Genomic DNA, 12,773 nt, shown 5'->3' with positions numbered 1-12,773 from the left:
AGTTAGCGCTCACTTAAATATGCCAAGCGGATGGTAAGTGAGCATTAACACTCGGGTATTGTTTCTGAATACAGCACTGTGTTTAGGAGTGTGTGACAGCAGCCCTGGCGCTCTCTCTCTCTTCCCCTCTCCCTCTGCAGCTATGTCCTGGAGCACCTGTCCCGGATCAGCCGCGTGCTGAAGCAGCCCGGGGGGAATGCCCTGCTGGTGGGGGTGGGGGGCAGTGGGAGGCAGTCTCTCACACGGCTGGCCACCTCCATGGCCAAGATGAGCATCTTCCAGCCAGAGATCTCCAAGAGCTACGGCATGAATGAGTGGAGAGAGGACCTCAAGGTACTGAGCGCGGCTTCACCACATTCACACACATGCAGTCCGCTGGCTTTCATAATTGTACATGTCAGGGTATCAGATCTTTCCAAGGCTGTCTGTATTTCAAGAAATTGGGTCACGACAAGAACTTGTTCTCTCTTTTTACAATTACACAATGTCAGGAAGCTCCTTTGAAGTTTAAAAAAAGTGGGACAGTCACTGATGACAATTAGAAAATGATTCAGTTCCATCAGCCAATCAACTTCCAGCTCTAGCAGGCTTCTATTAGACAGTAGATTCCTGCTGCTATGTCACAACATCAACTGTGAATCAAATTTAAAATCAATCCGCACAAGGGCCGGCTTTTTCATTTTGACCTCAGTTCACATCCATCGAATCAATACTTTGCACCGATGAAAGTAACCAGTCCGGTACCCGCAGTCACAGCCTGCTGGCTCGACTGGAGCTCAGACAGTATCCTTCAACAACAACAAACGGAAACACGGACAGTGTAGTAATATTACTCCATTCAGATATCTGGCACTCTCCAGATAAACTAGAAGCAGCGCTGACAAGTAAAAAGTTATTTGGTTAATAAAGTTATTTTTTTATTTAATGATGTATGTGATTGTTTATGAACATTTTTAGGACTATTTTCTTAAACCTTTTCACAGCAGAAGGGTACCCAACAAATCATTAGAAGTTCAATGAAAATCTAAAGAAAATAATGAGAAAGAATTTTCCAATAGCGATAGTGCCCTCACGATGAAGGCTCTACTGTGTGGTAGTAGACCTTGACTTTCGCAGACAGCGAGCACATCGTAGAGCCTTCATTGACAGACACTACCGCTTAACTTTCGCTGTTGTATCAGATTAGGTGACGGTGTCTGACCGATCATGCTAATTGTGCCAGATTGTGTGGTGGTTTTGAGACTGGCTAAGGTGAGATCACCAACCTCATTTGGTGCAGAATGTTAGGAAGCCTGTTCATTATACGCAGGTATTCAAAGCCTTCACGGCATACTGCATGGGAATGCTTTGACATCCTGGCTGTTATTTTCTGGTTGAAACGAAGGTGCTGTGTAGATAAGGCCTGTGTTTTCTTGAACAGCACCTGTTGCGCAGTGCGGGGGTGAAAGGGCAGAAGACAGTGTTCTTGATCACAGACACGCAGATCAAAGAGGAAGCGTTCCTGGAGGACGTGGACAGTGTGCTAAACACTGGGGAGGTGCCCAACCTCTTCGCAGTGGACGAGAAGCAGGAGATCATGGAGGTAAACTGCATGTAGGGGGCGCCGCCAACAGGGCCAGGAGTTAACCACCACAGGACCCAAGCTACGGGAAGTTTGGGGCAATCCCTGTGAATATTATTTGCATGTATGTGCATCATCTACTGATCATGGAGCTAAGACAGCTGTAAGGATGCTGGTTAGTTAAAAATGCTTTTCAAAATGAACAGCCTTATTTAGGACACAAACCTCGAACTTCACAGTTCACTTTTGTCTGCCTGCTTCCTAGACCAAGTTACACAGATCTCTCCCTAATCGTCATAACCTTTTGTACCTGTGCATCTTAATGATCTGATTTAAACACACAGTCAGCACCTTCTGATTGCTGGCTTCCTGCGGCGATGGAGCTGCTAGCAACAATATTCCCATGGTTTGAAAAAGATCTGTCTGAATCTCTTACTGGACAATCTGTAGGAGAAGCATGAGGATAAACAATATTCCTGTGGTGGTACTAAGTTAGTGCCTGGATTCTTGTGTTTGTCATATGGAATGCCCTTTTGTCTAGGAGGTTGTCTTGTGGAAGTCCCTCTTCCCTGCTGTTTTAACTCTGCGTGTTTCTTTCTCTCTCGTCTGCAGGCAGTGCGCCCGATCGCTCAGGCAGGCAATAAGAGCGCGGAGTTCAGCCCGCTGGCCCTGTTTGCCTTCTTTGTGACCCGCTGCAAGGAGAACCTGCACATCGTGGTGGCCTTCAGCCCCATTGGGGACGCCTTCCGGAACCGGCTGAGGCAGTTCCCATCGCTCATCAACTGCTGCACCATCGACTGGTTCCAGGTGAGCAAGCACAGCACTGACCCAGCAAGCTAGACATTATTGAGAACCCATTCTTCAGATGGGAGAAGGTAGAATAAAGGAAAATAAGAAGTACATAAATGTATACCCAGCATCAAAAGAAACTTATCACTATTATAACACATTTATTTAAAAAAAAAAAGGTATATAAATGATGGACATGGACGAAATGTTTTTGGTTTCTTTTTAATCACTCGATCATTCATCCTTGACCATGACACGCTTGAGTGACTGTGACTGAAGCATATGCACTTAATCACCTAATTAGTGAGACAGTTGATTGGACACTGGATATGGAGTGATTTCAGCTGTTGAATTGCAAGCTTGAATAAAAGCAATAAAGAAAATCACAGAAAAAAAAACAAGATGCCACGTCTGTCAAGAGAACAGCGCCTTCGTACAATCGGCATGTTGGAAGCTGGACTAGGGCAGCGTACTGTGGCTCGCCGTCTTGGGTGCTCTTACCCAGCAATTTCAAACCTGGCGAGACAGTATAACTAGACACACTCTGTCAATGACAAGCCACAAACTGGGAGACCAAGAGTCACAACACCTGCCCAAGATCGACAGATCATTTTGCAGCAATTGTTAATCAGCACAATAAAAAGTCACTGCACCTGCTCTAAAACAGAGTTTGTCATTTTTTTTCAATAACATCTAGTGAATTTTATCCAAATATAAGTGATAAGTTTCTTTTGATGCTCAGTATACGTAAAATAACACAAAAAATACAGAAAAATGATTACATCAATAAAGGATATATGAACTGTATCCCATTTTGTATAGTTAGTTCCCTTTCAAGTAGGAAATGTTACCATTCCTGCCTGGGTATTTACCATGTAAAGATCTGAAACCTGAATAAGATATACCAAAGTCAAGCCCCGCCCCCGATGGCACAAATGCACTGCACTCACAGATCTCAGTGCCATTTTTCTTTTCAAGACTGATGTGACCGGAGAGCCTTGTTCAGATAAGTTACTGCTATCTGCTATATATTTCACATTTATTGTGTTTTTACACAAATTATATGTGATATTAATATAAATCCTGTAATAGTTTTTACTAATTACGAGTATTTTGTGCACTACAGCCTGTTGCTTGTTATGTCCCACTGTGACCTGTCTGGCCTACAGAAGGTGAAACAAGGCAGTCTATCTTCTATGATATGCCTACCAACTCTCCCGTGTCTCCCCCAGTGCACCCGTATCTTCTTTTTTATCCATTCTTCCTGGGATCACCTGGCAAAAGCTCCTGCTGTTTCCTGGTCGATGGATGCCTTATATAGGAGACGCGGAGAAGCTGGGCCTGGCCCAATTTCCGCTGGTGGAGGCTTCTATTAACGCCTTGGTCCAGACGCCTAATTTAACGCTCTTGTCCAAGGATGCTACCTGCCCCAACAAGCAGTGCCTGTCTCTGAGGTGATCCTCAAGTGCACCTATTCAGCCAGTCTGTTTGTCACAAGTCTGGGCAATTACAATAGCATCCTGGTAGTGTTGCCAGTGCCAGTTGCTGAGGTCCCTTTCAGAGAACTGCAGGCCCTCACCACAACAGTTGGATGAGCTGCGCCTGGTTAACAAGAACCTGCTCTGTGTGTCCAAACTCAGCGGGCAGGCTGTGGGTAGGAACCTGGCTGTGCTGGTAGCTGCACGAAGGCAGCTCTGGCTTTGCCAGGCACGCATGCATGATGGGGACAAGGCACCGCTTACTGATTACACCAGGGCATACGTTTGATCCAGCGGTGGATGAGATGCTGCAGTGCTCTCGGCGCACGCGGGAATCCACGAAGGAGCTGGTTCGCTTGCTTCCCAAGTGACCACCTCCAGTGCATAAACCAGTAGCAAACTGGCGACCTAGGCCCCAGCAACATCAAAGACCGGCACAGCCGGCTGTGCCCTCTACCAGAGGTAATGTTTGGAACCGGCCTGCATCTGCTCGCCGTGGAGGCTTTAATAAGTCCGCTGCCCTGCGCAGACAGAAGCCGCAGGCCAAGGCACAGGCTAAGCAGCAGCCCTAGGAAATTGCTTCCACAGGTCCAGGGCCCCTTCTCAGGACTACTGGCGTCACTGAACCACATATCTGTTCAAGCATGGACCCTCAGGACGCCGTTGTGGTGTGTTATTCACATGATAGACCCCCTCCAGCTGGAGGGAGGGTTCTACTCCAGGTACTTCCTAGTGCCCAAGCGGGGTGGTGGCCTCAGATCGATCCTCGACCTCAGACAGGTCAACCTGTATCTGAGCCGAAGGAGGTTCAAAATGTTGACTATGCAAAAGCTGTTGTAGTCAATCAGACCAGGCGACTGGTTCACCACGGAGGACCTCAAAGACGCCTATTTCCACATCCCCATAAAACCAGCGCACAGGAAGTACCCACAGTTTGCCTTTCAGGGAACAGTGTATGGGTTCCGTGTCTTGCCATTTGGCCTCTCTCTAGCTCCCTGTGCCATCTCGAAGTGCATGGAAGCTATCCTGGCTCCACTGAGACTCAAAGGCATCAGAATGCTCAAAAATCTGGATAACTGGCTCATTTGTGCCCAGTCTCCAGCACAGGCAAAGGCCCACACGCAACTTGTCACCGGCCACCTTCAATGGTTGGGCCAACAGTGAATCATGTGATGAGCCAGAGAATAGCTGCATGTTTGGTGCTCTTGCAGCTCAACAGAGCGCTCATGTAGACTTTCCAGAATCGTCTGGGCTTGATGGCAGCAGCTTCCCAGACCCTTCCACTGGGTCTCCTGCGCATGCGCCCTCTGCAGGCCTGGTTCCTAAGAATGCGTTTGCTGCGGAATAACGCGGAAAAACACAGATTTTGTGTGTTGTCGGAGAATTTCTGGTTTTACACTTGAGGCTTTTTTGTTTGTTTGATAACCAAATCAATCCACTTCTCATCTATAATTATCAACACAGGCAATGCTGCTTTAAATGTAGTAAACATACCTATTCAATAAATCTGCTTCTGGTGAGCGAGACGCACTCATGCTGAAACGCAGCTGCAGTTTACTTCAACATCCAGTGTGTTGTTACTACTCAACAAGCTGTTTAAAGGATAAAAAATCACCCCTAAAGATCGGGACAATGAGTTTGGCAATAGCCATCCAGGTGACAAAGACTAACTTATATAAATACTATTTTTTGTTTTTTAGTATTACTACACTGAAGTATTTGTAATGTTTAAAATAAAATGGAAAGTCTGTTATTGATTGATGGCACTGGTGAGCTTGTAACAGACCTTCGAATTTAAAAGTGTACCAATAAATACTTCCTGTGTTAACTGTTATTCAATAGTATTGTTTTCGAATCTTATAATGTGACTGGATTGGGGGTGGGGGGTGACGATTCAATTTTAGCCATTTATTTGAATTGCGGAATAACGCAGATTTATTCGCATCCCTGCTCATCACTGTCTAAGGGCACTCTCTTGGTGGAAACAGCCGGCCTCGGCGTAGCACTGGGCAGTGTCGCCAGAAGAGTGGTCACCACGGACGCGTCCAGCCTGGGCTGGGGCGCTGTGTGAAATGAAAGGGATGGGCAAGGTGTGTGGAAACCCCACTTGGCAGGGTCTCCACATCAGTGTTTTAGAGCTGCAGGCAGTTTACCTGGCCTTGCAGCATTTTTTACACATGGTGCTTGTTTGTACAGACAACACAACAGTGATGGCTTACATCAACCACCAGGGCGGCCTCAGGTTGTCTAGCCTCTATTGTGTGGCCTGTAAACTTTTGCTCTGGGCACACGAGAACCTCCTCTCACTACAGGCAGTATACCTGCCCAGGGGGACAAACTGGGCAGCGGACCTCCTCTGAAGGAGTGGAAGCTTCACCCCTAGGTGGTGAGCCTCATTTGGGAGGTTCAGGAGACCAGGAATCAACCCACTGTTCCCTCTGGTTCTCCATAATAGGAGGCAGGGATCCGCTTGCAGTAAATGCCTTGGCACACTAGTGGCTGAGGCAACTGTTATATACCTTCCCACCGCTCACCCTGCTCCCGCTGTGCCTGGAGAAAATCAGGCAGGACCGGGCCAAGTAGCCCCTTATTGGCCCAGGAGACTCTGGTTTTCAACCCTGATGAAGCTCCTGAGCGGCCAGCCGTGGAGACTGCCCAAGCGCCACGACCTGCTCAGTCAGGCACAGGGGACCTTATGGCATCCCGACCCATCGAGCCTGCAGCCCCTGAACGGCTGCATTTGAGCTGTTTGGGACTTTCCAACTGGGTTATTGACACCCTGCAGAATGCCAGAGCACCGTCCATGCATTCCCAGTACGGGAACAAGTGGGGTGTTTTCCAGACATGGTATCTGCCTTATGGGTTTGACCCCACGACCTCTCCCATGGCAGTAATACTCATTGACATTGACCCCTCGCTGTATAAGGTCTATCTGGCAGCTATTTCAGCTTGCCATGTCAAAATTGACTCCTCAGGAGCTCACTTTGTGGCGGGGCAATTTTTGAAAGGGGCTCAGTGGCTTCAGCTAAACTTGAAGCTTGATGTACTCATGAAGCCTCCATTTGAACTCCTGCGTTCAGCTGAGCTGAAATTTGTGTAATTTAAAGCAGCTTTCTTACTCGCTATCACATCCGCAAAGCGGGTGAGTGAGATGCAGGGATTCTCGATAGCGAATGCCTGCTTAATTTTTACAGAGGTCACGCTCCATACCAATCCTGCCTTCTTGCTCAAGACGATCTCGGCATTCCATGTCAACCAGTCTGTGGAATTGGAGGCTTTCCATCCGCCTCCTTTCCAGTCTACAGGGAGCGGCAGCTCCACACGCTCTGCCCTGTGTGGGCCCTGGTGTACTGCGTTGAGAGGACGAAATGGTGGAGGCAGTCCAAACAATCTTTTGTCTATTGTGGGGTGAAGTCCCGTGGTCAAGCCTGGTCTAAACAGCGGCTGTCCAAATGGATAGCAGACTATGCCTATGAGCTGGCCAACTTGCCCCCTCCAGAAAAGCTTGATTGACAGCCTTCTGTTTTAGGTAGTCATTTTATTTATTAGTGTTGGGTACAACACTAATAATAAAGGATACAAATACTATAAAAGGCACATATAGAACTCTTTTTATATCCATATTCTCTTTAAGAAAATGAGAAACTTCAAATTATATGCCATACATTTGAGCACTGCAGGACACAGCAAGCACGTTGTGACATTTGAAATGTGTGTAGAAAAGGAGAAGCCATACAAATGGGGGATTTCAACTTCCCCCGTATAAAATGGGAGAACCTGGTGGGGAGCATGACGGACGAAATTGAAATGGTGGAAATGACAAATGACTGCTTCCTAACGCAATTTGTGTAAGGCACCGACTAGAGGGGAGGCATGCCTTGATTTAGTCTTTTCAAATAATGAAGACAGAATAACTAAAACAGAGGTCAGAGAGCCATTGGCAAACTCAGACCACAACATTTGAAGTATTTTTTAAAACCCCAAAAGTAATGACTAAAGCTAAGGTTTACAATTTTAGAAAAGCAAACTATGAAGGTATGAAACAGAGACTAACAGAAGTAGATTGGAGTAAAATAGAGAGAACATCCACAGAAAAAGGACGGCTGTTTTTTAAAAATATAATACTAGATGCGCAAAACAATTACATCCCAAAAGTAGACAAATCTAAATCTAAAACAAAATGGTCAAAATGGTTTAATAGATCAATTAAAAAAAATATTCCGCGAAAAAAGACACTTTACAGAGCATTTAAAAGGGATCAAAAACAAAGTACACAGAAAGAGTACTTGGAACTGCAAACACAAGTCAAAAAGGAAGTTAGAAAGGCCAAAAGAGAGATAGAAATCAATATTGCTAAGGGAGCTAAACCAATTCCAAAATGTTTTTCCAATATTATAACAGCAAGAGAACATTCAAAGATGAGGTTAAATGTCTTCATCTAGACAATGTGGGTAAGCTATAAAAAAGGCCAACAAGATGCTTGGATATATTGTGAGAAGTGTTGAATTTAAATCAAGGGAAGTAATGTTAAAACTTTACAATGCATTAGTAAGACCTCACCTAGAATATTGTGTTCAGTTCTGGTCACCTCGTTACAAAAAGGATATTGCTGCTCTAGAAAGAGTGCAAAGAAGAGCAACCAGAATTATCCCGGGTTTAAAAGGCATGTCGTATGCAGACAGGCTAAAAGAATTGAATCTGTTCAGTCTTGAACAAAGAAGACTACGCGGCGATCTGATTCAAACATTCAGAATCCTAAAAGGTATAGACAATGTCGATCCAGGGAACTTCTTTGACCTGAAAAAAGAAACAAGGACCAGGGGTCACAAATGGAGATTAGATAAAGGGGCATTCAGAACAGAAAATAGGAGGCACTTTTTTACACAGAGAATTGTAATGTTGTTGAAGCTGACACCCTGGGATCCTTCAAGAAGCTGCTTGATGAGATTCTTGGATCAATAAGCTACCATCAACCAAACGAGCAAGATGGGCTGAATGGCCTCCTCTCATTTGTAAACTTTCTTATGTTCTTATGTTCTTAAGTTAGCAACATGAAACAGGGATATGCGCAGGGACTGGAAAGCAAGGGGATTTAAATCACTGTGCAGGAAGGGCAAAATAATGAGCATGTTTTTGGCTATTGGTTTTTGAGTTTCTTCTTTTTTGTACTACAGCAACTCTGTAGAAATGACTTGATTCACAAAGAGAAGCTACATTTCATTGCAGTTATTTTTGTAGTTTTGCTCAATTTGCTCAGAATTAACAAATCCTCCAGAACCACATCTACCATCTAATCACCCAGCCGTACATGTTCAGGTCTGCCTCCTCAGTGTTGAAGGTGTCTGTTCCTCTCCCTCAGCCCTGGCCCGAGGATGCCCTGGAGCGGGTGGCTAACAAGTTCCTGGAGACGCTGGAGCTGAGTGACCTGGAGCGCCATGAGGTCATGCCCATCTGCAAGCACTTCCACACCACCGCCATCCAGCTGTCTGACAAGTACGAGGCACAGCACACAAACTCAACACTACGTACAAGCCCCAGGATAGCTTGTTTATTTCTGGGCTGGTAACTGTATTGCCCGGGTTTTAGTGGTGATTTAGTCGAACTCCTCTCTCTCTCTCTCTCTCTCTCTCTCTCTCTCTCTCTCTCTCTCTCTCTCTCTCTCTCTCCCTTCCTTTCTTGTGCACCGTTCCCGTTATTTTCTTATTTAAACACAGGTCGTGGCAGATAATGAATGTCACTGACATACCTGTTCGGTTTTTTGAATGGTCTTTGCTTGCTTATGTAATTTATTCCTCTTCTTTGAAGTTCTGTACAGCCTCAATGTATTAATCTACAGTACTGTATTCTCAGAGAGCAGTTTAATGCATCTCACAGCCGGATTAGCCACCTACAGGCTTAGCTGCCCAGACCCTAAAGCTCAAATACCTTCCTCTCCCGGGACTCCAGGAACAAGCACCGTCTGCCTAATCGTGTCAGCTTATACAAAGTAAATCTGCTTAGAATAGATTTCCAGACAGATTTCATTAGCTGATATTTGATACATTCTGGGAAACACAGACCAGATTAAACCCAAAGGCTGTGCCCTGAATAGCCAGGAGACCTGGCCTGGCCTGAACTCTGATGAGCAGAGACCAGGATAGAGAGACACACTGAACTGTCATTCTGTCAAAATAGCCATCTGAACAAATACACAGACCAGGATAGAGAGACACTGAACTGTCATTCTGTCAAAAAATAATTGAAGTAGACCGGCGTTTCTGCTAATGCCTTCTCAGTGTTATTGAGGTAGAACCAGAATAAACTAGAATTCTGTAGACAGGGCTGTCCAATGGATGGTTCTTGTGCAGTATTCGTCTCACTGAGCTCCCCAGTGTGGCTCTTTTGATTCTGAACTGGAGTTTCCCATTCAAGGCTCCTAATTGGTTTTAAAAGACTAGTCTTTGGTAGAAGCAAGTATAGTCAAAATGCAAATGAATTCATGTTGTATACTTAATGAGCACTAACATACTGAAGCTGTGACTCCTGTAGTCTGGTTAAACCTTATCCCTCTTGTTTAAAATTTATTTGCTACTATTCAGTCAGCTATTTAGTAACTTATTTTATGTTACAGGTTTGCCATTAGTAATATGTGTATATTTTGTTCATGGCTCTTTAACAACTCCCTGGTCATCGTTATGGCTCTTTTTCTAAGCTGGACAGCTGTGATGTAGACGACCGCTTCGGCTCATCAGTGGCTTCGTCTGGGCTGTGTTTGAGTTGCTCACCGCTTCTCCTGTTCCTGTCAAGGTTCCTGCACGAGTTGGGGCGTCATAACTACGTGACCCCCACCTCCTACCTGGAACTCATCGCTGCTTTCAGGCAACTCCTCACCCAGAAGAGAGACGCTGTCATGAAAGCCAAGCGCAGGTACACCAACGGGCTCGACAAACTGGCCTTCGCAGGGTCTCAGGTAATACAGCTCACTACACAGCCTTAATCCTGCATGCAGGTGCATTAGAACTACCTGTACAACCCCCACAAAGGAGTTCACTGCACAGCCTTAATCCTCCATGCAGGTGCATTAAATCCACCTGTACAACCTCACAACGGAGTTCAGAAGCACTCATCTGTTCTTACACAGTGCAAAACGCCTGTCTATTTACAGTCTGTAAATAAATCTCACTTTGTTAGATTCTGTATGTACCTGTATTTAAAAAGCAGGTCTCTGCCATGTTGGAAACTGCATTTATGTTTGTGACAGGGTAGCGTCACGGTCCAAGCTGTTACCGGTAGGAAGAGAGACTCAGAGTCAAGACGCTACAGTTCAAGCACTAAAGTGCACATTTATTCAATACAAAACCAGTAAAACAAATAAACATGGCATGAGGGCCAAAATAAAGTTTCAAACAAGAGATTAAACAGTTGTAGGCTGCCATCACTCTCCTAACTCCCTCCCCCAAACAGGGGCTTATGGCCCTTTTATACTGGTAGCCACTCCCCAGTAAGCACTCTATTACCTCATTGGTGAATGAATTAACCCCATCCCTGCCAACCTCACATTCCCACACACACTATTTACACAAGCAAGGCTGCAGCCCAGTAAAAAAATGATAAAGGAAAAAAGCAAGTGGAGGGTTCTGCTTCCCTGGCATGGAGTCTAGGGAGAACCCTCATGGGTCACTTTAACTGGGAGGTTAGGGAGAGACACACCCATAACTACAGTAGAGGTCATCAGTGCAAGTGCTTGCATGTTATCTACAGTTCTCTTGCCTTATATAGCAGTATCATGTGCCAAATACCAAGCAGTGTCAAATAGCAAGTAGTAAAAGCAATGCATAGCATACATCGTCATGCACACTGCTTTATAAGAGTTAGTAAAAGCAATGCATAGCATACATCGTCATGCACACTGCTTTATAAGACTTAGTAAAAGCAATGCATAGCATACATCGTCATGCACACTGCTTTATAAGAGTTAGTAAAAGCAATGCATAGCATACATCGTCATGCACACTGCTTTATAAGAGTTAGTAAAAGCAATGCATAGCATACATCGTCATGCACACTGCTTTATAAGAGTTAGTAAAAGCAATGCATAGCATACATCGTCATTCACACTGCTTTATAAGAGTTAGTAAATCTGTACTCTAACATTTTTCTTTTTTTATGCTCATACTGTGCATTGAATGTGCTTTACCAAAATTAGGCATGGTTTTGACAATGCTTTGCCACATAGGACTTGGATTCCCCATGCCTGTCTGTGTTGTAACATCCTTGCACTGTTCTTCAATACACTTTGCTGTGCTTGTACCATGGTGTACCACAGTACATTTTTATAAAGGATCTGAAAACAGCACCTTGTAAAGTAGAGTCTATACTGTATGCATGCAGTGCTTTTTTTACTGTAATGATCCTCTTCTTTCAGGTTGGTGAGATGAAGAAAGAGCTTGTTGAACTACAGCCAAAACTAGAAGTTGCAAAAGTTGAAAACAATAACATGATGAAGGTACGATTTTAATAATATTGACACTGTTGAGACTGACTTAGTCTTTGCTGTATAAACCTGGAGACGGGAAGCTGGTTCTGCATGAGTCTCACTCACGGCTGTATTAGGCTGCATTAGCAGCGGTGGGGCAATGCTGGGTATGTATGTACTGTGTAGGACAGCCGCTGTCAGCAGCAGCAGCATGACTGGAATCAAATGTGTGAGATTATTCATCATCCAGAACTTTAAACACTCAGTCATGAAGCCATAATAAACAATAGGTCAAACATTACTTTGACAAGGGTTGGACTCTTTGAACACCTGCCATAGGACTGTTAACAGGGCTTAGGGTGTCCACTGGCAGCCAAGTCGGCATTGATTCACCTGCCATAGCACTGTCAATGGGGAGCAGGTCGCTATGGGCAGCCAGGGAGGCACTGATTCACCTGCCATAGCACTGTCAATGGGGAGCAGGTCGCCA

General features: G+C 45.1%; 1 protein-coding gene across 1 annotated transcript in view; it reads left to right on the top strand.

Annotated features, from left to right (window-relative positions):
- Positions 1 to 12,773, top strand: part of dnah12 (dynein, axonemal, heavy chain 12) — a 96,031-nt gene that overhangs the window by 46,451 nt on the left and 36,807 nt on the right. Inside the window, exons 43-48 of the mRNA XM_034906060.2 lie at positions 141 to 333; positions 1,421 to 1,582; positions 2,174 to 2,368; positions 9,188 to 9,321; positions 10,615 to 10,777; positions 12,233 to 12,313. Coding sequence (XP_034761951.2) covers positions 141 to 333; positions 1,421 to 1,582; positions 2,174 to 2,368; positions 9,188 to 9,321; positions 10,615 to 10,777; positions 12,233 to 12,313 — 928 coding nt within the window. The remainder of the gene's footprint in view (positions 1 to 140; positions 334 to 1,420; positions 1,583 to 2,173; positions 2,369 to 9,187; positions 9,322 to 10,614; positions 10,778 to 12,232; positions 12,314 to 12,773) is intronic.

The sequence above is a fragment of the Acipenser ruthenus genome, chromosome 16 (assembly GCF_902713425.1).
Source record: "Acipenser ruthenus chromosome 16, fAciRut3.2 maternal haplotype, whole genome shotgun sequence".
Classification (NCBI taxonomy): domain Eukaryota; kingdom Metazoa; phylum Chordata; class Actinopteri; order Acipenseriformes; family Acipenseridae; genus Acipenser; species Acipenser ruthenus.
Note: the sequence above shows the minus strand (reverse complement) of the source record. Positions and strands in the feature narration are given on the sequence as shown.